This window comes from Pungitius pungitius, chromosome 9 (assembly GCF_949316345.1).
Source record: "Pungitius pungitius chromosome 9, fPunPun2.1, whole genome shotgun sequence".
NCBI classification, from domain to species: domain Eukaryota; kingdom Metazoa; phylum Chordata; class Actinopteri; order Perciformes; family Gasterosteidae; genus Pungitius; species Pungitius pungitius.
In genome coordinates this window covers 16938461-16960474 of record NC_084908.1, presented here as the reverse complement: position 1 = coordinate 16960474, position 22014 = coordinate 16938461, and the positions used below count along the sequence as shown (strand labels likewise).

At 48.4% G+C, this 22014-nt stretch overlaps 1 protein-coding gene across 3 annotated transcripts; it reads left to right on the top strand.

The window, feature by feature from the left end:
- Window positions 1-556: 556 nt before the first annotated feature.
- LOC119218591 (LIM and calponin homology domains-containing protein 1-like) lies at window positions 557-21615 on the top strand. 3 transcript variants are annotated; one of them, XM_037473132.2, is made up of 31 exons: window positions 557-815; window positions 6322-6392; window positions 6534-6603; window positions 6726-6832; window positions 6943-6973; window positions 7069-7179; window positions 7513-7640; window positions 7848-7918; window positions 9187-9391; window positions 9539-9754; window positions 10130-10444; window positions 10610-10879; window positions 12175-12432; window positions 12989-13324; window positions 13430-13753; window positions 14272-14592; window positions 14739-14777; window positions 15564-15693; window positions 15810-15967; window positions 16086-16608; window positions 17029-18090; window positions 18827-18929; window positions 19185-19216; window positions 19439-19552; window positions 19720-19812; window positions 19917-20109; window positions 20194-20293; window positions 20534-20608; window positions 20750-20858; window positions 21121-21223; window positions 21559-21615. In XM_037473132.2, exons 1-31 carry the CDS (start codon window positions 705-707, stop codon window positions 21582-21584), a joined length of 5805 nt encoding a protein of 1934 aa, XP_037329029.2. In that variant the 5' UTR covers window positions 557-704; the 3' UTR covers window positions 21585-21615. The 3 variants fall into 3 exon arrangements, with proteins under 3 accessions (XP_037329029.2, XP_062420649.1, XP_062420650.1); XM_062564665.1 differs by lacking the exon at window positions 19439-19552; XM_062564666.1 differs by lacking the exons at window positions 10130-10444; window positions 10610-10879; window positions 12175-12432.
- Window positions 21616-22014: the final 399 nt, after the last annotated feature.

Below are 22014 nucleotides of genomic sequence, written 5' to 3'. Positions count from 1 at the left end.
TTATGTGGTTTGATTAAACACTGATGTAGGAATACAAGTTTACTGGACTAAAGTTGTTCTAAAAATTGGTACTGGTGCTCTTAAACAGCTTGCAGCCAGTATAGACTTTCTGTGATTATAGTGGTGCATATATCAAAACTAATACAATTTATTTGACTAAATTAATGCCCATTGGGGTCTTAAGGCCTCGGGGTACCGGTTCTTCTGTGTTTGTTAATCCAGTTGCAGTAGGATTCTTTTTAACATTTAACTAATGAAATGTGAATGTCACTTTCATGGACACTGAAAGACCTTAAAGCCCCCCCCCCCCTCTCCTCTCCCTTCTCTCTCCGTCTTGACCTCCCCCGCACAGATTCCTGCCTGCGCGGTCACGCTTAACAAAATGCGCGGCAGCGGCTTCTGCGCACAAGAATCCTTATTTTTAGCGCCTGGCTCGTGTTGCAGTGACGAGCAGCCCCCCCACCCCCCGCCTCCTCCCCCCCCCCTCCCTTACATCTCCGTTTGAGCAGGACTCGCGGGGGAGGGAGGGGGGGGAGCACTGACCGGTGCGCGGAGTTGCGGGTCGGTCGACAGGCAGCAAGCAGGAGGAACAGGAGGAGGATATCGGACTAGCGGGGGGAACGCCTCTCATCGCCGGCCGTCACGCGTCCCGCTCTCCCTGTTCCGGGGGGGGGGGGGGTCCTCGTCGAACGGTCTGTCCGCAGATGGCCAGCCCCGCGGCAGGTCGAGGTGTCCCGAAGGCTCCGCCGAGGGACGAGTCCGGGACGAACCATCCCGCCGTGCCAGCTTGTTTGGAGGCGCAGAAATGGATAGAGGTGGGTGAAGTGACCGCTGTGAGTGGGGGTGGGGGTTGTTGTTGCTGCCGCACCACCACCATAGCGGGGACAGAGAGGCACCACAGAGAGGGGGGGATGGGGTGTAAAAATACTGTTGGCCCCGCCGACCGGTGCCCCGTCACCTGTTGTGTGGGGCCGATGCGGTGCCGGGTTACCGTGCGGGACGTCGGCTCTGCGGCGTCAACGGTTTTATCACGTGTGTGGGCGGCTCTTGGTGTTATTTGTCACCCACAAACCCACGCACACGGGAGCACACCCACCCACCCACTCGCCGACCTGCCGACCGAGCTGGAACGCGACGGACGAACGCAGACCTAGACGTACACCCCGAAATAGCCGTTAGTTTCCCCCGTTTCTTCCCCCCCCCCCCCTCTTCGCCGGAAGGTGCGACGCCCCCTACGTGGACATGCCGGTTGCCATGGCAACGAGAGCGGGGGGCCAGCAGCCGGGCGGCGGATGCGGTGCAGTAAGGCCCCTGCTCGCTGCCCGCCGCTGATCAGCATCGGATGAGATTATCCTTCGTGGTTCGCTGCATGGCTCCCACCCTCATCCCCTCGGATACAAAAAAAAAAAAATCCGCCTCTCTCTTTAAGCCTGAGTGGTGAATCACGATTTCGCCCGTGGAGCTGCGTTATGACCTATTTATTTTTTTGTTCTCCCTGTCCTCGCTTTAGCTCAGCTAGCTGCCAACTAGAAGCTCGCATTTGGGTAAATGAAGGCTTGGATGTAAAACACAGTAGTTCATTGTAAAAAAAAAAAAAGAAAAAGAAAAAGTTCTGGCTTTGACTTCACACCTTGGCTGTGTTTTCACTGGACTCCCGAGAGCCTTTTCCCCTCAGGCGATGGTTGATAGAGAGGAGGATGAATGGATGATGCTAGGTAAATGCTAGACTTTAGAGACCCGACATGCCATTCAAATTGTTCAACAAAAACGGATGGAATGCTTCTTTTTTTTTTTTTTACATTGCAAGAGAGGAGGATGCTGTTCAAACAGGACACAAGGGATTGACATATTATTTAAATTGATCGTATTGAGGAATCAAACCACGCTTTGTCTGTTCTGGTCTCAACCAGTAGACACGTGCATCCACTGGAAAGGGGTGGCAACTACAGATAGTTTTCTTTCATTTGTCTATCTGTCATCGTGAAATGCTCTGCCATCTCTCCTCCGTGATTACTTTTAGAATTCCCGAGGCAGCAGAAGTAGATCATTCTTTTCCCATCCACCCACTCGAGATCCGTCGGTGTCCCAAATGCAGTGCACACAAATCTAAATGATCAGCATTTAGGAAAAATACCTTTCTTGTCTGTGGAGACTAATGGCCTGGTTACGTGGCTCGGAGATATTAATATGCACGTGTTGGGCTTAGATGTCTCCTACTCGCACTTGTGCCCTCAATCAAATATTCCAGCTTAAACGATTCATCGATCATTTAGGCTTTAGATAATTCTCACACATCTGAAACAAATAAAGCACCTTCTTAAAACAGTTCAAGTTTAAAGCGGGAGTGTGCAGGGTTGTACTTTGCATCTGTAATTGCTGGTTAGTACTGGATATCCAAACGTAAAGTGGCAAACTCTGTGTGCATCAGTGAGTGTTTTAGGACAGTCTTAAATCAGCAAAGGAATCATTTAAATAGCATTATGTAACCATAGAATAAGTTAACACATTCTAACCCAACCTTTAATTCACTTTTTTTTTTTTTGCAGTTGTAATGTCACATTTCTGTTGTATTTAGGTGTAATGCATCACACAAAAAATTCTGTTATTTGGGGGGGGGGGGGAAATCGCTCGACTTACAAAGTCAAGCGATAAGTGCAATGGACACATTCATGTCTGTCCTTAAATACCACCGTTAAACATCAGTAGTGAGCCCAAATAGCATAGCCTAGGTTAATGCCGGCCTCTAAGTCCTAATCTCTCCTCGGCGTCTCTGCTCGCTGCCGTTGCTTTGTCGTCCTCCCGTCTCCTAATTCTCCAGTTATTTTCAGTCCGGTCAGGCGGACTCTATTTCTAGTGTCGTATTCATGCTCTCTCACAGGTGGGGATGATTCGGAGGGGGGTGGGGTGGGGGGGGGTTCAACGTGCCTCGATGTGCTCCACGCGGACCGCGTATGTATGTGTTGCCGCATCTGTAAGAGTATGCAAAGCGTATGCACTGATGGACACACACACACACACACACACACGCATGCCAGTCAGCTGTGCATGATACTGCTCACACACTCCTTGGACACGCCCCGGTTGGGTGACACTGGTCACTATGGGAACATAACATGGACAGGTTCTCACGTGTCACTGTTTCCACGGGGGCAGTGGAGGAGTAGTCTATTTATCACCCCGTGACCCGAGCAGGAAGTGAGAATGGCACAGACAGGACCTCTCTTATCTGTTTTAAAAAAAGACGAGACAAGGTGGGATCACACCGCCGCGACGCTCACACACAGCATCAAAGGGTGGATGTGACATTGAGCAGTTTACAGATGCACAGGCTTAGAGAAACACAGTTAACTCACGCAGGGAGTAAACCAAAGAATGTGCGTGTGTGTGTGTGTGTCTGTGTGTTTGCACCAGATGTCACAGCTGTCCATCCGAGGCAGATTAACTCCATGGTCGCAGACAGGCAGCTGTGTCTGAGAGAGTGTGAGAGCAGGGCTTCGTGGGATATTCCATGCATCAAATACTGTATTGAAAGAAAGGGAAATAATGATGGCGGAGACTTGCTTTTGGCGGAGATGTCTTTCACGCCTCACAGATTTCTTTGTGAAGCCAGAAAAGTTGCAGATTGCCTCAGACATCTAAACAGCGCTGTAATTAGCATTGTGCAGTAGCATTAGATTGTGTTGTTTCAGCTCTGACTGAGCTCAGGAAATAGTGCACTAAACTCTACTGTTTTTAGGATACAAAAAAACCCAAAAGTACACACAAACAGTAAAATCATGTACTTAATTTGGTATTTTGCTCTTAAATTGGCTTGAATTACACAAAATTATATTCCATGACATGCACAGTGCAGAGGGAAATATTTGATTAATGAATTTAATTAAAAGTACAACAATACCTTACACACCATTCATTAGCATAAATGAACTTGTGTGCTTACTATGATAACGATGTCTAGAATAGTAAATGTTCTTGGATTGTACAGAAGTGTTTTTGTTCCTGCGATTTCCAGCACACAAAGAGATGTTTTCCAGCGTCGAGGAACTGGTTAATTACTCGGATGAAGATTAAACTCATTCACATTCTGGATTACGACTGGAAGTTCCATTTCGCCCTAATCTTTGCTTCCCATGCATCACCACGGAGCCAAGTAGCCGCTGTAGTGTGTCTTTTGACAACACTTTGCTTCTTTTCCTCAGGTCCTGACACCATTTATATCGTCTTCTTTACAGATAAAATGTTTGATTTTTAAATCCAAACCAAGACAATGTATTCTGTACATTTGAGGACAAAAGTTGGATTGTTTCATACAAAACAAAGCATGCATATTTTTATTCTCTGTTACAAAACCAGAACAAGAGAATTTTCTATTTCCGGCCTCGGTCTCACTCAGTGCCAATTTCACAAACATGTGAAAGGTCGCCCAAAAATATCTTAAGTAACTATTGTTGAACACATTTATTGTCTATTTCTAGATGTTTATTTCAGTGACTCCAATAGTTACTGTAACACAAGAGCCACAAACCTAGGATCAACTCAGGAGACCCAACGGTCCCATGATGAACATAAACAGCTGCATCAGCTGCAGCAGCACGTTATTATTAACAACATCCTGTTTTATCGCAACGAGAATGCAAATATTCAACCTCTGACTTGAAGCCTCGGCTCCAACTGGTAGCTGCTGCTGCCATTCACCCCGGCTGAGAGTCGAGGACTCCCCCATCGGGACTGAGAGGAAGCCATGGAGTGTCCGATTACCACTGCTGGTGTCGAACCCCCCCCCCCCCCCCTGTTTTTTTTTTTTAGCAGACGTGGATGCTCACTCAACACATATAAGCTCTGTGTCTCTCATTTTTACAGTAACAAACCCAATCTTTAGTCCTCGGGCTTATATTTTCTAGACTTTTTCCTCCAAAACCCAATACGCTCACAGCAGTCACTGTCTAATTACCGTATTTCAGCTTCAGCATTTAACATGTAACCCATTGTTATCCGCCTACAACGCCCGACCCCGCGGCCCGTGTCCCGCATCCCAAACCCGCACGAAACACAAACACATTTTGTCCTGCTCTCCCTCAATACAGAACTCCCCCTTTATCCATCAATCATGCATGAGCAGGCTGTAAATGTTTCAAAGAGCCCGAGTCAGAACTTGATAAACATGGCGTGTGCCAGCATTTGTGTGTGTGTGTGTGTGTGTGTGTGTGTGAAGACAGAATGATGTAACACAAGAAAAAGATGAGAATGGGAAACATCTGGTCATCACTTATGTAACAATAAAACAATAGGCTGTTTTCATAGCTGCAGATGGACTCTGTGTGTGTGTGTGTGTCAAGGATGTGGTACACGTGCATCGGAACTCTACATCATCATCAAGTTTCACTAAAAATAGAGACAACATGAAAAAGGACTTGTATTTTCACATGACAGTAATCTCAGAATATCGTCAGTCGCAGACAAATTCTCTCACATTGGATCAGATTAAGTGAATTCTTTTTTTGTTGTTGTTATGGGTGCATGATCAAGAGCAGCGTGTAGACTGTACGTGAGCAGTAAAGGCGGACGGAGTGTGTGCGCCTGCGGTTAACGGTTCTGGTGCTTTACTATAATCCACGCTGATCTGGATTAGAAGTCCAGAGAGTCAAATCTCTCTTTTCTTGCATTCACCTTCGGCTGCCGGTTACACAACAGCTCTGGGAGGCGGTGTGTGTGCGCGTGCGTGGGTGCGTGTGCGTCGGCGTTGCGTTAGTGTGTCAACGCGCGCTCCCTCCTCCTCACCTGCCCGTACGGGATGGACAGCCAATGGGATTCGCGGGTTGAAGGATCGAGGGCTCGCGGGTGTGTGTGCTTCTCAATCAGGGGAACTGGAACGAGGGCACAGAGCAGTGTGTCAGCGGCGTGGCGTCACTCTAATTTGGTTTCTACTGAAGCAGAAAATGTTGGGGGGGGGTGGGTGAGCGATGCAGCAAAAGGTTCCTCTGACGGGGGCTCACTGGGATACAATTCAACAGACTTCACTCACTTTTCTACTTGATATTGATGTGTTAATTATAGCAATCCATTAAAGGCTGCGAGTAATACCCGTTTTCATTATCATTTAATCTGTTGATTATCTTTTAATTTCTTTACGCCTCCTTCAAACTCATAAATGGCAACATGCACAGACCCCAAAACAAGTACCAGGGGCCCTAGATTCGAAACAAATTTAAATCACAATGTTACGGATTTTGGTTGTATATATATATATATATTTTTTAACGATTTTGTCACAGCCATATTTCAAGTCCATGTCCTTTACATCTGTCTCCTGCTGTCCTCCAGGCTGTTACTGGGAAGAGCTTTGGAGACCAGGACTTCCGCAGCGGATTGGAGAACGGCATCCTGTTATGCGAGTAAGCCTCTGACATCGCCCCAAGCGCACACTTTTCCTTGTCTTAAGTCGCAACGACACAACACAACCTCCTCTAAGACGCAAAATAAATCTCCGCCTCAACCCCCCCCCCCCACCCACCCTCCCCCTCCCCCCGACTCAGGCTGCTGAGCGCAATCAAACCAGGACTGGTCAAGAAGTTTAACAGACTGCCCACCCCCATCGCCGGACTGGTAAGAGGACGCTCCACTGTGACATTCGTCCCTGTTAATCTGCTGCTTTGTCAAAACGATAAACTCTGACCCGCTGTGCGCCATACCCCCCCCCCCCCCCCCCACTGCTGTCTGTCCCCTAGGACAACCTGTCAGTGTTTCTGCGCGGCTGCGAGGAGTTGGGCCTCAAGGGCTCCCAGCTGTTTGACCCTGGGGACTTGCAAGACACCTCCATTCGAGCTAACCTCAAGTAAATAGTGTGTCTTTTTAGGCCTGTCTATGTACATTCAAGGGGACGACGTGGTGACAGTAACACCCCTCTCTCTCTCTCTCTCTCTCTCTCTCTCTCTCTCTCGTCAGGGACTCGGACTGCAACCGCAAAATAAAAAACGTGAGTAATTATTGACCTTTTATCTATTTTCCTTTTTCTTGCTGTGTCTTTTGTTAGCACAGCGCACAACTATACGTCCGCTCTGTGTCCCTCAGGTGCTGAACACCGTGTTCTGGCTCGGGAAGGCTGCCAGCGGCTGCGCCTCCTACAGCGGCCCCACCCTCAACCTCAAGGAGTTTGAAGGGCTTCTCGCTCAAATGCAGGTGGTGAGTGAAGAGGACATGGGGGGAGGGGGGGGGAGAGGGGAGGGACAGACAGAGAGACAGATAGCAGCGTAGAGGAGGTGCACAGGGGGGTGGGGGGGGTTGTTGTTTCCTGTCATTGTTGTGGGGCTGGAGAGACACGCTAGACAGTTACACCACAGCTACTCCAATTTCAGGGAGACACCTTAAAAAAAGACACAGGAAATGAGTCTTTTGTTTCCTTTGCAACTTTCCAACAGATCTGTCTCTTAAGTGAGCTTCTTTATGCATCTTCCCTTCACGTTGCACATTTTCTCCCCCGGGGGGGGGGGGCTTGTGTTTGTGTGTGTTTTGCAGGATTGTGAGGAAGGAGGCGACGCTTCACTGAAGCGCGGCGTCAGGGACAGCGGCTACGACTGCTGGGACTCTGAGAGGAGTGATTCTCTGTCTCCACCGAGGCACACTCGCGACAACTCCCTCGACAGGTGAGATATGTCCTTAAGACACACACACACACACACACACACACACACACGCACGCTTATTGGGGATTTCAGTTCCTCCCGATGAGAGGTCAAATGCAGCTGTTCAGGTTGCCTACATCATAGAATCTTAATTGAAATGCATTGATTTGACCCTCATGTGATTTTACAATGTTGAACAGTAGTACGTTTTCCTTTTTCTATTTGCAGTCTGGACTCCTTTGGCTCCCGCTCACAGCACAGCCCTTCTCCTGACGTGGTGAATCGAGGCGGCGCCGACGGTTGGTTCTGTTCTAAGTAAAAACACAAGAGAGAGAGAAAGAGAGAGCAAGGCGAGCTGTTCGGCGCTTCCACTCGCCATGCTAAGCTAAGCTCGCCCCGTGATTGGTGTGCAAACATGAAAGTGGATATCGAGCCAATTCCCCCAATATGTTGAACTAGTCCTTTAAAGCGGCCGCACAAAGCCTCGTCCATAAATAGTGGGACTGCTTTGCATGTCGGGGTTTTAACCTTGGTATGTTGCGGTCAGTCAGGCGGACTGCGGGCAACAGCTGAACGTTTCAGACACTTTGTGTGTGTGTGTGTGTGTGTGTGTTTGCGGGGGTGTGTACCCCAGATGCAGCAGCTGTTGGTCTGAGTGGCAATCACTAGAGATTTGGAACCTGGGAAACACGAGCTGAGGTCGACATCCTGCCCGTCGTATGTCAGTCTGTGTGGATGCGTGCGTCTGTGTGCGTTTCACAGGCATCCTGTTTGTGTCTTTTATGCTGACAGTGTTAGACAAAAGCCATTCCAAAGCCGGGAATAACTATTCCCCACATTCCCGGTAGGCTATGGAGGAGGTGTACAACTTAATAAAGTAATATTTACTACCCAACATGAAAGAAAGACACGTGAGACAGTTTATTTTGTTTTATTTCTGCTATGTGTCTCTTTGTGTTTGCAGAATACTTTGATTTATGCACAATAACCTTGTAACACATGGTAAGAGTTTCTCACGGACTGCCCATAAAGGAGTGTTGTATCGACAGTCAAAGGGGTGTTACGGAGACAAATCTGACCGTTTTTTTCAAATATCTAAGCTACTTAATTTATTTATTTTGAGGTAAAACGGAACGTGAGAACACTCACCCACAACGTCCATAATAATAATTCCTCCATCTCGTTAGAATATGTTTAGCTAACCTTGGAGTTTGTTTCAAAATGTATCTGACTCTTTTTTATTGCCTATTTGACTTTTCTTTAAGCAAAGCTGCTGCATTTATGATGTTGACAGTTGAATTTGTATTATTACGTATGTATATGTCCTTTCATTTCCAGAGAGACATCATTGTGGGATGGAAAAAGGTTAAGAGACATATCTTACTGACATGTAACAAATTGTTGGAAGCATTGGAAGTGAACAAAATCGAGCTAATAAGCCCTGAATATTGTTTAGTATTTTCAGTAGTTTTTATGCAATGACCCATTTGCAATAATTCCCGACATACTTTCTAACCTTCTTGACTCTCTCCCCTTCTGTGCGATGCTCCATTGCTCTTCGCCCCAGGGCGAGGCAGCGACTCGGAGGCCGACGGTGCCACCAGGAGGCCGGATGTGCGGAAGGATGACATGCTGGCCAGACGGACTGCCAGCGGCGGCGACCCCAGAACCTCCATCCCCTTCAACCAGTTCCTCCCCAACCGAACCAACGCCAGCTCCTACATCCCGACCGCGCGCCGAAGGCCACACCCAGAGGAAGGAGAGCAGCGCAGGTAATAACCAACAACCCGCTGCAGTGTTGTGCGTTCGATGCTCATGTTGCTCGTCGCCGCGGCGAAAGTCCAGACATTTGAGTGCTGAAGGAAAAGGTGAATCCAACAAACGACCTCGTGCTCTTACACACCGTCCCCCCCCCCCAGTCGCCCTCGACCGCCGTCAGAGCCGTCGGAGAGAACCGGACTCCTCCTCAAAGCTCCCAAGACTGTCACTTGGGCCCCTGAGAGTACCGGGGAAGGAGTCAAACAGGAGCAGGAGGAGGAGGAGAAGGGGAATCAGGGAGCGTTGCAGCAGAGGAGGCTGGCGATGTTGGAGAAGGCAGGGGTCAAAGTTCTGCCTGCTGCCGTTGGCTACAGCAGGTCAGAGAGGAGGAGCATGAGAGCCGCCGCCGCCGCCGCTGTGGTTGGGCAGTTTTGGTCGTGTTCACTAACGGATCCTCACGATGGTAATTTTGTTTGTGAGGTTGGCTTTACCCGGAGGTTTATTGCGATCTGGTCGAAGCAATCCGGGCTTTTTGTCAAGTGTGTTTGCAGATCTGACTAACGGCTCGCTGCTTTTCCCGTGCGTAGCGTAGCGAGGTTCGTTAAAATCGTCTCGGTGGTTCCTGCTAACAAGGTTTTCCGATGGCTATGAATTAATCCCAAGTCGGCGCGGCACGTTCCTCGCATGCCGCCGCAAGCGACGGACCGCTCTCTGACGCGACTTTGCCCCCTCATTCGGTCTTCGACCTCCAGCCCTTCCGCGCCGGAGGGACGGGAAGTGAGGTCACCGCCGTCAAACATCATCCTTCGCTGCGAAAACGACTTTTTAAGCTCCCAGAAATCTGCGTGGGACTCCTCCTCCTCCTCCTCCTCGGACGCGGACGAGGAGGCCGGGGCGCGTAAGGTTCCCGACGTCCGCAGAGACGACCTGGCGTCCAGGCGAGCCCGTCGCGGCGCCGTGGCTCCCAGGGTGCATCAGTTTGTCCCCGCGCCGGCGTGTAGCAGCAAAGACCGCGAGCGCTGGGAAGGCATAAGACGATCCTCGCAGCAAAAGGAGAAGGAGATCAGGTCAGGTGGTTTGAGTGTGTGTTTTTTTTTTCCCTTCCATTTGCTCTCAAACTCACGACTAAATATTCTCTCACATTCTCCTACTTTTTTGTGGTCACTTGTGGTTTGACGTGCGCTTGCCTCGCCCCCCGCCGCGACGCTTGTCCCGGCTCCGTGAATGGACAGTGAGAAAGACGCAGTGCCTGACATCATTAGACGCAGGGACAACCCTTTCCTGAACTCGGCGTCTCGCCCTGAGGACGAGGAGGACGGGGAGGAAGAGGGGGCAGAGGGGACAGTTGAGGCCACGCCGAACAAGCAGAGGGACGACTTGGCTCGTAGGCGGGGCCGGAGCGGGCCCCTCCCTCCGAGGGACGGGCCCGTGAGCCTGGTTCCTGCCTCCATGAGCGAGGCAGATGTGCAGAAGTGGCAAAGGCTCAGGATGACTGAACCAAGGTGCCCGGACACACTCTCTCTGCTCCAGCTCGCACGCGCCACAGAGCTCCCGAATGCCGCTCTATGTCGAGTGCGTGGTTTCGTAATGGCCGAGAGAATGTGAGCGGTGTGTGTGTGTGTGTGTGGGGGGGGCTTCTAGGCCAAGTTCCAGGCTTAAGCAGATCATTGGAGGCAGAAGAGGATCTTTAATCCGTATGACGTCATAATTACAAATTAAGCTCACTAGAGGTTTTTATAACCTTATCAAAACAGTGTTGAAAACGTGGGGAATGTGGTACTTTATTTTTAATGTAATTCAAGTTGATTAATTCACTGTAAATCATATCTGTTTTGATGCTGTCTGTATCAGCTATTTAAAAATCCACCACAACCACAGTAGCTTATTTTGTAACAGAGAAAACAGAGATTAACTGTGATAGTTTGCTTCTCTTTTCTATTTTCTATAATTATTAAAAGAACAAAATTTGGCTTGGTCACTTTGAGCTGTAGGCATTACGTAATGTTGTTTCTACATTTGATATGACATGAGGGATTTCTTCAGTGATAACATAAAATCTACTGTTATTTATTTTAATAACGTTCATTTGTCGTGCAGACTTCAAAGTATATTAAGTTTAGTTAAGAGAGATTTGAGATCAAGTCACGTAAGATTTAAGAACTCAAAAGATGATGTATTTCTTTATTATTTAATCAGTTTCAGAGCTGTAATCACGGTTATATTCCCTCAGTGGTACTCCCCATTGCTCTCTTTTATAATAGTTCACTATTGTGCACTTCAGGCCTCTTCAGTCTTCTATGACAGGCATTGAAACAGAGCAGGGAATTGGCCGGTGTGTGTGAGAAAGTGTGTGTGTGTCTGTGTGTATGTGTGACCAAAAGAGAGGCAACTGTTGGCAGTGATCACTTCTTCTGCTTTGTTTCTATCTCTCTCTCTCTCTCTCTCTCTGCGATGATGTCATTAGATAGGATAAAGAGTTTTTTGTGTTCCCAGAGGAGCCGCAAAAATGTGGCTACCGAGAGTAGATAAAAAAAAAGCCTGGTGTGTTTGTCTTAATGTACGTATGTGTTTGAGGGACTTAACCACACAGCCGCATGCATTGTCCTCATCTGTCCATCCACACTTCCGGTCTGATTCATCGTTTCCACCTCGTCCTTTGTCTTCACAGTTTGATCCTTTGTCTGTGGTTGCTCATGATTTTCCACCCTCTTTATTTCCCACTGCTCTGTGTGTGTGTGTGTGTGTGCGTGTGTGTTACTCTGTGTGTCTGTCTCCATTTGTGAGATTGCATCTACAGCGAGGCCAGCCCGGCCCCCGTGTGCCGAGCTTGTCTGGAGCAAAGTCACGGGAGTCCTTTCAGCGGATCGGCAAAGGCGGGACGAGGTCACCGCAAAGCGGTGACCTTCGGGGGCGTGATTGAGATCGAACAGCCAGTAGACACGGTGACACCAAGGGAAGGGAAGGAGGCGGAGTTGCTAAGACGACTCCTTTTCGAGGCCCCCGTAGCCGTGCCTACCATTGGCCTGGGCTCCCAGCTTTCAGAGCGGGAACGCAGGTATGGCTGAGGCCAAGTACGGCTCGGCTCCAAAGTTTGTTGCACAAGTGTGGACTGTGTTGGGGACGAACACACGGCTCCCGGCCTGTTGCACAACTATTTAAATAGTTTGATTGAATTGAATCGTCAGTGTCGTTTTGTGAAATGTTCCAGGCCTATTTGAATGAGTCATTACGGCTGATATTGGCTAATGGCTCACTCGCGAAATATACAGTAAATTAATATTAGTGATAAACTTACAACCTTTTTTCCCCCTGCTATATATTACCTGTTTACTTCTGAATTTAGTTGCAGAAAATGTTCATGAAATCAAAGCAAATAGATGGAGGTTGTCATGTGACACTTAAGATGATCATAAGTATTTACATTATTCATTTATTTTTGTTTTACTTGCATGCTTTTCCTTTTTCTAACCTTTATTTATTTGTTGCACGAACCGACTTGAATCGGATCCGTTTCCTTTCTGCTTCTCTTCTGCACGTTTTGCGCCTGGTTTTTAAGACCTCGGTATCCACCACTGTCGCGTCAGTTTGAGCTTCATACGGTGCTCTCACAGCCAGGTGGATGCAGCCGACCTCAACCAAACCGCACCTCCATCGGCCGAAACCCCGTCTGCCCTCGCTGAGCTGGACGCGCGCCTGGCTCAGTACGAGCTGAGGCGAGACGAGGAAGATGACGACGAAGAGGACAGGTCTCCGGATCCCCGGAAAGACGACATGATGGCGAGGAGGACAGGAGGTTTCCACAGACAAAGCGGCGCTGCGGTGACTTACAACCGCTTCCTGCCTCTGCCCAGCGCCGCGCGGCGCACACCGGGGGGGGGCGCCACCGACGCCGCTCCCCGTAACAAAAGGGCCGTGCGAGCGGACGGGAGCAGGAGGCCCAACGTCAGGTGGGTTCGGAGATTTGACACGCTCGGAGTGGCGGCGCACCCTCGCAGAGATCCCACGGCCTGGTGCCTAGTAGTTATTTCAACTGCGGGAGCTTCTGTCTGTAGAGAGGAGCTACAGCCGCCCAGGGTTGCCATGGAAACGACGCCTCCACAGCATCCCGACACGACTGTCACCCGAGCAACGTCTCGCGGCGAATGTGAATGTGAAGATGACGAGGACGAATGTGGGGGAAATGAGCCTGCGGCTGACCCGGAGAAGGACGACATGATGGCCCGGAGGACCGGGTCGTTCCAAAGAACGGGTTCAACTGCGCCCGTCAACCGCTTCCTGCCGGTCCCTGGGTCAGTAAAATATACCATCGCCCCGGTGTCTGCAATGAAGCCACTGCACAACAGACCTAAACTCACAGAGAAGATGGCTAGTGGAAGGTATTTCACTCCGTTTGAATGCTGCTGAAGAGCTTGTGGTGTCGGCCAATTGCAACTGCAACTAACGGCGCATATTCTACCAGGCAAAGATGAAGGCTTTATTATTTTCTAACACTAGAGGGTGATTCGTACTTGATCCTGACTTGACTGTGTTGTCGCTTGGATTCCGTGCCTGTTCCAAGCCTGTTTGGGGGGCCTCCCGCTGGTCGCCTGATGTGGTTTCATTTATATCGTTTGAATATGAAAGAACTGGTTGACTTTGATTTGCTCGTAATTCTTGGAGTTCTGCTTCTCGTATGGTTCTCGAGGTCCGTGCTTGGTTTGGACTTATTTTCTGCTGTTGAGGTTTTACTTTGGCTTTGTTTTGCCCGACTTTGGTTGTGTGGCTCTTCTTTGTATTTGAAGTATGAATCCCTGCTTAATAACATGATAACAAATTCCACCAGCAATGTACGAACTTGATCTAGCCCTTGAGCTGTATCCCCTGGTAATCTTGGCCTTGTCGATGGATTTAACAGCATCGTTACGGTGGCAGCAGAACCTCAGGCTCCGCTCTCCGGCGCCCCGACCCTCCCTAAGGGCGCGGGGCTGAGGGAGAGGCGGGAGGAGGACGCCACGCAAGAGGGAGGCATGACAAGCCCTCGCAGCCACGTCACAGATGTGACGGAGCCCCCCCCCTCGCTCACCCCTCCATCATCTCCACCCCGGATCTGTAAAGTGGAGGCGGAGCTGGAAAGGCAGGGTGCGCAGGAAAGGGTTGAGGAGAGAATGAAGGACGCAAACGGGGGGCCACGAAGGAAAGCCTTCTGGCTGGATGACGATGATCTACCTCCCATCATGTGAGATGCCTCACCCCCCCGCCTCCCCCCCATACACACATATTCAGCTCTTTCAGCCACCCCCCTCAGTCTGAAGTGTGACATTAAACGTGGTTCTCATTGCCGCTGTCTCGTCTCATTCACTTTCGTTCTGTTGTTGCTTTTAGGATGAGTCGGCGTGTTGCTTTTATGTCTGAGGACACTGAGTAAGTCTTTCTGCGTGGACCTCGATGACTTTCTGCATGACATCAGTGTTTACACACGGTGCACATTTGAGTTCAACAGTACAGTCCAATAAAATATGAATATACGTCACGCTATCAGGTGCTCGTGCTCATTGTCACGTCATGGCTCATTACTAACATCCTTCTTTTTGCTGTCACCTTTTTCTTAATGTTTGCATTATTTTGCCTTTTTTAAAATATATTTTATTGCGGTATATTGTAATAATATAGTTGTGTGTCCGACTTGGCAAAATAAGTTAGTTTTGTTGGTTAAATTGCTTGTTTTTGTATTGCTTTGTGATTAGTTCACAAACTTATTTGTGTTGAGGTTTGGATACACATCTAATCCACCACCGAAATGTCTACTACTAATAATAGCTACTAAACAAAAAGAACAACAATGTAATATCTGTGGTTAGTAGACTGATGTTGGTTGTTTCTGCTTATGTCTTGTGTTCTGTTCATATAATATTGTATCTTTTATCTCTAGAAATTAGCAGTAATTACTGTCACAATATCTGTGACAATTCTAAACAGGGGGCAGAACTTTTCTTCCCTGTTCCTTTTTGATCATGGGATGTTTATTATTGAGATTAGTTTGAATGTTTAAAATGTTGTGTTATACTCACTGAAGTGACCAAAAAAACCAATTCATTCGTTATAACTGATTATTTTCTGTTTTGCAGAGTCAAATTGGACAAAGTGAACACGTTGGGTTCATTGATTCAGTGATCCTTTCACACCCATGTGTTCTGTGTTCCTCTCTAGGAGCGTGAGCATGAGCGACATACTTAACGAGGAAGAGGTGGAACACTTACCGCCACTGAGCCAATCACGGAACGAGCGAATGCACGAACCGTACAACAACTTTGAGGAGGATGACGACCACTGGCAAAACGTAAGAGGCTTATGTCATTTTTAAAATGTAGGGTCCATCTAGATAACATAAGAAAATATAGGATGTGAAATAACGTTGAAATAACAGCAATATTCCCTGAATTAACGCCATAAAAGGACTTGGCTCGTTGGAAGAATCGGCGCCGCAGCGCGTCACAGGAACTGATTAAGAAAGAGGAAGAGAGGAAGAGGATAGAGAAAAGGATGAAGGAGGAGGGAAGTGACGGCAACAAGAGGAAAAGCATTAAGACCTACAAAGAGATCGTGGAGGAGAAGTAAGGACGCCGTTGACACACTCTCCTTTGGCCAATTTTAAACCCTGACATCCAACAGTGTAAAATAAGAGTCCACTTGGGTACCAAATACCGTACAATTCTCTCCTTCCCCGTGCAGGGAGCGCAGAGAGGCCGAGTTGTGCGACGCCTACAGGAACGCTTCGTCCCCGGAGGAGGCCGCCATGGTCCTGCAGCGCTACGCCCTTCGCTTCACCATCAGCGACGCGACACTGGACAGTCTGAAACTGCCCCGATCCACTGCGAATCCCAAACAGGACACACCAGAACCACCCGTGGTCATAAAACCCCACAGGCACCACAAGCCGCGCCAAGTGACGGAGGCGAACGTCGGCGCTCAGCGGGAGACCCCCGGCGACCCGGTCAGTGACTCGCAGAGCGCGGGCCCTCAGTCACCAGAAGCGAAGGAGCCTCGACCCCAGCCGACGCCCACCACGCGACCAAGGCAACCGGCAGCGGGCGGCGCTCACACCGGGCCCACTGGGACGGCGCGGCCTTCCAGCGCGCAGCCCGGACATGCGGCCCCCTCGCCTCCGCCTGCGGCCAGCAAGCCCGTCCCCCTGCTGGCAGCCAAGCCCTACTGCCCCCCCAGGAGCACTCAGCCCGGGCACAAGGCTGTCAAGGTGAGGGCGTGACGTCCATCGGTCCCGATGCTCGCCGTTTGTCACATTGAGGGAGTGTTAGCGTTTGTACTTCTAGCTCGTTTTCTGGGTTCCACGTGAGGGGTCAATCAACTTCTCTCAAAAGAGGAGGAGCTTCTCCACAAAACTGGACCACATGTTAGGAGTGAAAACTTAATTTGGATCTTTAGCGAAAATATGATCCCGAAAGTCGATCCTTGGATCCACTTTCTCGTAACATGTTGAATGAATACAAGCACGTGTTGCTTCCATGTTTACTAGTTCCCAGGTCTTTACGGGTTGTTGCTCTGTGGCTCAAATCTTTTCTGCAGCCATGGAAACGGTGTTAATCTCTCTAAACCAGAAGAAAAAAAAGTCTTGCCTTCTAATCCTTATTAAAAATAACTTCTATGTCCCGCTCAGATGGAGGGTTTGGTGCGAGTGAATGGAGCGACGACGGAGGATTTATCCGTTTCCACTCCTCCCACTTCTGCTCTCCACTCACCACCGAAGGCCGAAGACACTCCACCAAAGATGGCGGAGGAAGACGTTTCCTCTGAGAAGACGCAGAAAGACGTTCTTTCCAAACAGACAGAGAAGGACGTCCTCTTAGAGAAGACACAGAATGATGTTTCCTTGGAGGAGACACAGAAAGACGATCCCTTAGAGAAGACACAGGAGGACGTTTTCTTAGAAAAGACACAGGAAGACGTTCCCTTAGAGAAGACACAGGAAGACGTTCTATTGGAGAAGACACAGGTAGACGTTCCTTTAGAGGAGACACAGAAAGACGTTCTCTTAGAGGAGACACAGAAAGACGTTCTCTTAGAGGAGACACAGAAAGACGTTCCTTTAGAGGAGTCACAGAAAGACGTTTTCTTAGAGGAGACACAGAAAGACGTTCCTTTAGAGGAGTCACAGAAAGACGTTTTCTTAGAGGAGACACAGAAAGACGTTCCTTTAGAGGAGACACAGAAAGACGTTCTCCTAGAGGAGACACAGAAAGACGTTCCTTTAGAGGAGTCACAGAAAGACGTTTTCTTAGAGGAGACACAGAAAGACGTTCCTTTAGAGGAGACACAGAAAGACGTTCTCTTAGAGGAGACACAGAAAGACGTTCCTTTAGAGGAGACACAGAAAGACGTTCTCTTAGAGGAGACACAGAAAGACGTTCCTATAGAGGAGACACAGAAAGATGATCCTTTAGAGGAGACACAGGAAAGTCTTTCCTCGGAGCCATTAGAACAGGCAGAGAAAGACGTCCCCGCCAAACATTCAGAGAAAGACGTCCTCCCCGAACACATTCCGGCCTCTCGGGAGACGCCGGAGCGGACGCCGCCTCCACAGACGGAGCGATCGACCACGTCTCTCGGCTCTGCCATCAGCTCCCTGATCGGAGGCCGAAACTGTACCGTCACGACAACCATTGTGACCGAGCTCACCCACGTGGAGCCACACCAGCCGGACATCCAAAGCAACGCACAGGTAACAGATGGACACACACAAAACCCGGGGGTTCTTCATTTAACAATGAACGGTGACCATTTTCAAAAGGATACAGGTCGTCAGGAGGATGTTTTTGTGTTGAATATGTTTTTCTTACTGAGACACGAGCGTCAACCATCAGTCTGTAGCCACTCAAGAGCCGAGCAGACGTGGGTGCTGTTTGAAAAAGTGATGTTGTGAATTTAGCTACGCGTTGCATCAATGTGATGCAGTTCAGCGGCTGACTCTCACCAATGTGCCCGCATGGAAATCTGTCTTAGACTCGGCACTGCATCATGAAAAACAATAAATGACCTAAAAAAGACATCAAATAAAAAAAACAATCAAAATAAATGCAACGTTGCACATGAATGGCCATTGCACAAATTACCAGTTGTACTTTTTCCTTTTGAAGAAGGGATTTAAGAACCTACAGAATATTTTGTCCGTCTTCATCTCAATACCCATGTCGTCCTGAAGAGGGCGGATGTTGGACATCTTGGTGGAGAGACATGAGCTCAACCTGAAACGCTGCCCTGCCGTCGGCAGAGACGGGTGTCCTATGTAAAGTTCAGTCTCACCTGGTTGATTTAAATATTGTATTTACATAAAGTGAAGCCGGCGACTCCCCTGAAGAACAAAGCCTCCGGTGCATTTAGGATTTTAAACTGGTAAACAAGCGGCGTTCATTTGGGATAAATGTTTCACTCATTTTGTCGATTAATTTTACTTTCAGCTCAACGGTACTTCTGGATTATCTGAGAGTCGAGTGGAGGAAAAAAAGGCTCCGCCAGCTTCATCGCCGAGCAGCATGCAAGAGTGTTCTCCCACAATCACAGGTAGAAAAAAAAAAAATTCATTTCTGCTGCAGACATTGTGCATCATTTATTTATCTTGCACAGTTTCGTTTTTTGTGTATTTTATTTCCGTTTTGTTGTACATTTCTGTAAATTGTTTGCTGTGTAAGTACGCTGAGAGCAACTCACAACCGCAGTCTGCTTCTTTGTATTCGTACACACCCTTTGCCACTGAGGGTGTGTCGTATTTTGATGTGTTTATTAATGTGTGTGTGTGTGTGTGTGTTCCTCTCTCAGCCACAGAGGGACCGGAGGAGAGCAGTGGGACTGTGAGTAGCTCCCAGCCAGCTCCCTTCTCTTATTTCTGTTTCTCCTTCATTCTTGGATTTTGACTCTTGCCCTGCCCTGCCCTCTGTCTCCCGTAGTTGCTGTGGTCAAACTTGTCCTCTCACCTTTTCCTCCTCTTCTGTCCCTTTGGTCCGTTTACATGTTTGTGTGTGTGTGTTTGCGTGTGTGCGTTTCTTGTGTGTGTGTCTGTCGGGTCGGGGCAGATTGAGACCCCCATGTTGAACTTGGCTAAACGTGTTAATCACTGGGTCTGGGACCCCAATGAGGAACGTAAACGCCTGGAAAGTTGGCAACAGGAGCAGGAGCGCCTCCTACAGGTACACTGGTGGAATGCGGTTTATGTGCATGGCACCATAAAAGTTAAGTGGAAAACCGAAGGCACAGGGTGTACATAATGCGTGTATATATGTATATATGTGTGTGTCATGGGTGTGTTTTGATTGCTACAGTTAGTGTTTGAGAATGCACAATGTTTTCTCTGCAGGAGCAATACCAGAGAGAACAGGAGAAGCTGAAGCAGGAGTGGGAGAAAGCACAGGTAGAAGTGCAGGAGGAGGAGAGGAAACACAACGAGGAGGTACAATCGCACGCAGACCGACAAACACGTGGAATCAATCTGCTTTTGTACTCATCAGTTGTGTCCTTTTTTAAAATGTATTTTTTTGCTCGTACAACTTCCAGGAGAGAAGGATCCTAGAGGAGACCGGGACGCCCTTAAATCCATTGGCTTTGTTGAGCCAGCAGACAAGGACGACTGCATCACCTCCAGACAACAACGAGGCAGCAAAATGCGACGTGACTCCGCAACAAAACGGCCAAAGAAGCTCGGCGGGGAGCGAGGATCAGCATGCGTCCAAGCTGCACTTTTTCCAGGGTGAGTTCCCGTTCCAATACACACGTTGTTCGTTCAATCTCAATCCTCTGCTGTAAACATTTATTTTGTGGCATACGTTTGCAGAATCTGCATTTGATGGTGAACCTTTGAAGAAACAAGAGCTGTGGAAGACGGCCTCTTTGGACCGGAACCCTCAGCTGAACCCGACACATGTTGCTAAAAGGTCAGCAATCTGTACTCCAGGATTGTCCCACATTGCCGTGAAAAGTTGTCGAAACCGTTATCAAAGGGAAAAAAAAAATTCTTCATCAACATGTTGAAATGATTCGTTATCCTTGAAAAAGATAAAAGTACCATATGTTCAACCAAACAGGCTTTACTCATGCAGGATCAAACACATACCGTACAAACATATTTACCGATGTTTTGTGCATTTATTCATTTTTGTTATTTTCCCCAAAAGATCTGAATCACAGGACGTCGTTACTAACAAACAGCAGCCCTCTACTTCCTCACCTCAGCTTCCCTCACCAAGCAGGTAAGGACACACACACACGCATATACACAACTTCAAACATGTTTTTAAGAAGTTCAGCTTGTTGATTAATTGAGGGACGGTTCTTTAATGTCCAATTTCCCCCTTTCCTGTGTGTGTGTGTGTGTGTGTGTGTGTGTTTAGATGTGTTAGTGGGAAGAGACTATGTTCTGGTTGTTCTCAACAACTGGAAAAAGGAGCTGCCATGATCATCGATACTCTGGGACTGTTTTTCCACATACAGTGTTTCAAGGTACTGTATTATTGTCCGACACCACCAAAAACTATTCAGAAAACAATAGATTTTATGCACAGACGCAGCGCTTGACTTCGGCATGAAGGTATTAAAGATGTAAAAAGATTCCTAGAGCACGTTTTAAGTGACAAATATCTCCGTAGCGTTAATACACACAAAAGACGCAGTCATAATTCTCCTCCTGAGTGTTTGGGAGACATGTTTAAAGCAATCCTTTACGCGGATGATGATGACAGTCAACTGAACGCCTCTTCCTCAGTGCGGGGTGTGTCACGGGCAGCTCGGCGACGCCACTGCCGGGACTGACGTGCGAATTCGGAATGGACTGCTGAGCTGCCATGAGTGCTACATTGCATCTCGGGGTGAGACCACATGCACACACTGACTCATATAGAAACGAGAGCCCCAAGTTATCTGCACTAGTGCAGTTATTTTTCCAAAAGAGAGGTGTGTTGGATTCAACCAGCTTCTCGGCCCACATCTTGCGGTGTGTGTTCGGCAAAAAGCAGGTCGTCAATACATTGTAGAAGTAGTAACGCGATGTCAATCATGAGTTTAGAGGGTCTAAGGGTCGAATGAAGTGGCTCCAACAGGAACACAACAAGAACACAACTGACGGACCATTAAACAGTTATCGAACGTCCGTAAGTGACGAGAGCAGACTTTTCACAACACCTTTCCATTTGTATGTATGCAGGCAGAGGTCAGCCCACCACACTATGATGACCTGCGTTTGAACTGGACCCCCCCCCCCCCCCACCCCCCCCCCCCACCCAGCCCCCAGCTCCCCCCCATTGTCCTCGTCAGTGATTGGATGGAGAAGAATCTTCCTCCTGAAATGCACAAACAGCTTAATGTATTGGAAAGAAAAAAACTGGACAAATATGTGGACTGAGTGACCATCATCACATGCGCCTACAGTACCGTGTGTGTGCTTATTAAATGTACACGTAAACACTTTAACGTTTTAATATGTGTAGCATGGATTGAATCGATAAATCAGTGTGTTTAGATCTTAGCACACCCTTAAATAGCCGGTTAAAACGCTAAAATAAGGCTCAGTTCTTTCACAAGCTTAACATCTTTTGCTAAAAGCTGAACCACCACACATCAGTGTCAACATCTTGATCCACGATCCTCTGCTTCCACACTG